Source organism: Miscanthus floridulus, chromosome 19 (genome assembly GCF_019320115.1).
Source record: "Miscanthus floridulus cultivar M001 chromosome 19, ASM1932011v1, whole genome shotgun sequence".
Taxonomy (NCBI): Eukaryota; Viridiplantae; Streptophyta; class Magnoliopsida; order Poales; family Poaceae; genus Miscanthus; species Miscanthus floridulus.
Window position 1 is genome coordinate 34192683 of NC_089598.1, and position 2845 is coordinate 34195527.

A 2845-nucleotide genomic window follows, 5' to 3' on the forward strand; every position below is an offset into this window, starting at 1 on the left:
TTTGTCTTATCTACATCCTGCTTAGTCATGTAACCGGAAATTGTCAAGGATGCTGGAACCATATGCAACTTCATTTGCTTTCGTGCCTTTTCTGTGGCTGGTGTATGCATTTTGCATGGGCGTCTTCACCTTTCCTTCCCTCTCGGATATGTAATCATTAGTTCCTCATGCTATGATGCCAATATGTTTGACAAAAAAACATGCATTTCACGAATCTACTTTGCCGATCTGTGTAATTCCACTTGGTGCTTCCTATTTCCTTTTTTTCCCCCTCTTTTTTTGGGATTGACATCCTCTCATTGTTACACGGCACTACCACAGGGGTGACATGTGGGTCCGCTGTCCTAACCACATGCACCATACCTCTTTAAAACACCAGCCTAATGTGCAACCTCCAGTCCAAGGCCACTAGGAGATTGTAATGGAGAACAATACTCCTCCAAAGTCTGGGACGGGCTTCTTCAAAACTTGCTTCAATGGAGTTAATGCTCTCTCAGGTTCCTAGTTTCTTCCATTCTGCCTCTGTCTTTTGTAACCTTGAGATGCAAAGAAGTGATGCTATATCAGTTTTACATATGGTTGTCCATGTGTCCTTATTGTACTAGCGAACTCTCTGTATATATTTTCTTTTTTTTTCAGGGGTTGGAATATTATCTATTCCGTATGCATTGTCTCAAGGAGGATGGTTGAGCTTACTTATTTTCTTAACCATAGCAATCATCTGTTTCTATACTGGTATTCTCCTACAGAGATGTATAGACTCGAGTTCGCTTGTTAAGACCTATCCTGATATTGGTGAGCTAGCTTTTGGGCGGAAAGGGAAAATCATTGTAGCAATATTCTTGTACCTAGAGCTGTATCTTGTGGCTATTGATTTCTTGATATTAGAAGGTGACAACTTGGAGAAATTATTTCCAAATGCTAACTTCCATGCTGCTGGGCTCAAGGTTGGAAGCAAGCAAGGGTTTGTGTTGATCATCAGTCTACTTGTTTTACCAACAACATGGCTTCGGAGCTTGAACATGCTTGCATATGTCGCCCTCGGTGGAGTCATGGCTTCTGTCATTTTAATCGCCTCTGTTCTGTGGGTTGGAACATTTGATGGGGTTGGTTTTCATAAGAAAGGTGTGCTTGTGGACTGGTCTGGTATGCCAACTGCTATGAGCTTATATACGTTCTGCTTCAGTGGCCATGCTATTTTTCCGATGATATACACTGGCATGAGAAACAGAAAAGCTTTCCCCACAGTAAGTAAAGCAGAAGTCCTTTCACCAGTATATTTTGTTCATTTTTCTATGGATCTAGAAAAATGTAACTGTTATAAAGTACTATTTTATTAAAATTGGCATTAATCATCCCACTCTGCCCAAAAATTAAGTAATATGAAATTGGAATCTTTACACTAAGGTAGAGAAGACATCTTGCTCACGCTGATTGTGAACTCCAATTCGGGTATAAACTGCAATTTGTCAAACTTCCAGTTACATAAAGCTACTGTAGTGACATCATTTCTGTCTTTTACAATTTCAGGTGTTGCTCATCTGCTTCATTATCTGCACTCTTAGCTATGGTCTGACGGGTGTCATTGGATACTTGATGTTTGGGGAATCATTAAGTTCCCAGGTGACTCTAAACCTTCCATCAAACCGTTTTGCCTCCAACGTCGCGATCTACACGACGTTGATCAATCCGTTCACCAAGTTCGCGCTGCTGATCACTCCAATAGCAGAGGCTATCGAGGATAAACTTCATGTGGGCAAGAACAGGACCGTCAGTATCTTCATCCGGACTGCCCTGGTCGTCAGCACAACCATCGTGGCCCTTGTCGTGCCCTTCTTTGCCTATGTTGTCGCCCTTACAGGTTCGTTTCTCAGCAGCACGGTCACAATGTTGCTACCTTGTGTTTGCTACCTGAAGATCAGCTCAAGGACCTCCAGGAATCTGAGGTTGGAGCTGGCAGTTTGCTTGGGTATTATCATGATTGGGGCGGGGGTAATTGTGGTCGGCACGTATAGCTCACTGAAACAGATTGTTCATAGCTTTTGATTTCTGAATGATGTGCATGTTGAATGGGTGTAAGGACGAATTGTATGTGGTAGCTATCCTAGGAAGAGACTGTAGCAAATGAATCATAGACAAGACGATCTTGTGATCTGGAATTAGCTTCGTATAGTTTGTCCAGATACAGCTTGTATAACTAGTGCCCAAGGTAAACATTGTCCGGGCATTCATATCAATCAACATCCAAGTATTCAGCTCTGATCGTTCCCAATGAACCTAGTATTTTCTGCGACCAATTCATATGGCAAATATATGCCAATTCAGATTTGTCCTATTATTCAATTTTATTTTAATTTAACCATTAATATCATGCAGTGCAGCGCGCACTGGTGAGGGAGTCCTGGAATTTTGGTCAGTCGTCATGGTCGTATTCTACGCCGGGTTCGTGCTTCTCCTGATTTGATTCGTCTTTGTTTGCCACTTTGCCTAATTCCCTTGCACTGCTACTCTGGTGGGTGGTGACACCCGCAACTTTTGCCTTTTTTTTACTAGGTTCGTGTCCGTGCGTTGCTACGGGATAGTTAACATTTTATATTAAAAGCACACGGATCTCACGATAAGACAACAGTACTGTAAAATTAAATACCAACGTTAAAGTGACATTTAATCCAAAAAGCAAAATTTGTGAAATTAAATACCAACGTTAAAACGAGCGGTCAAGGTTTTATTTCGCACGAAGGGAGCGAGGGTGAGCGATGATTAAATGTCACTTTAACGTTGGTATTTAATTTTACAGTATTGTTATCTTATCGTGCGATCCGTATGCTTTTTAGTATAAAATGTT

The 2845-nt window shown here is 41.4% G+C and overlaps 1 protein-coding gene across 4 annotated transcripts; it reads left to right on the plus strand.

Moving 5' to 3' along the window:
* Positions 1–397: 397 nt before the first annotated feature.
* On the plus strand, positions 398–2563 carry LOC136529422 (amino acid transporter AVT1I-like). Of its 4 annotated transcripts, XM_066522496.1 has the most exons (5): positions 398–497; positions 640–1247; positions 1531–1623; positions 1730–1861; positions 2382–2563. In XM_066522496.1, exons 1-5 carry the CDS (start codon positions 422–424, stop codon positions 2457–2459), a joined length of 987 nt encoding a protein of 328 aa, XP_066378593.1. In that variant the 5' UTR covers positions 398–421; the 3' UTR covers positions 2460–2563. The 4 variants fall into 4 exon arrangements, with proteins under 4 accessions (XP_066378593.1, XP_066378591.1, XP_066378592.1 ...); XM_066522494.1 differs by having other exon boundaries at positions 1531–1861; positions 2377–2563; XM_066522495.1 differs by having other exon boundaries at positions 1531–1861.
* The last annotated feature ends 282 nt before the right edge of the window (positions 2564–2845 follow it).

Excerpts from the sequence above, each read along its gene's own strand:
- LOC136529422 (XM_066522493.1), top strand. The coding sequence starts at position 422 with ATGGAGAACAATACTCCTCCAAAGTCTGGGACGGGCTTCTTCAAAACT. Across the intron at positions 498-639 it reads TGGAGTTAATGCTCTCTCAG|GGGTTGGAATATTATCTATT; the intron begins GTTCCTAGTTTC and ends TTTTTTTTTCAG. Across the intron at positions 1,248-1,530 it reads ACAGAAAAGCTTTCCCCACA|GTGTTGCTCATCTGCTTCAT; the intron begins GTAAGTAAAGCA and ends TTACAATTTCAG.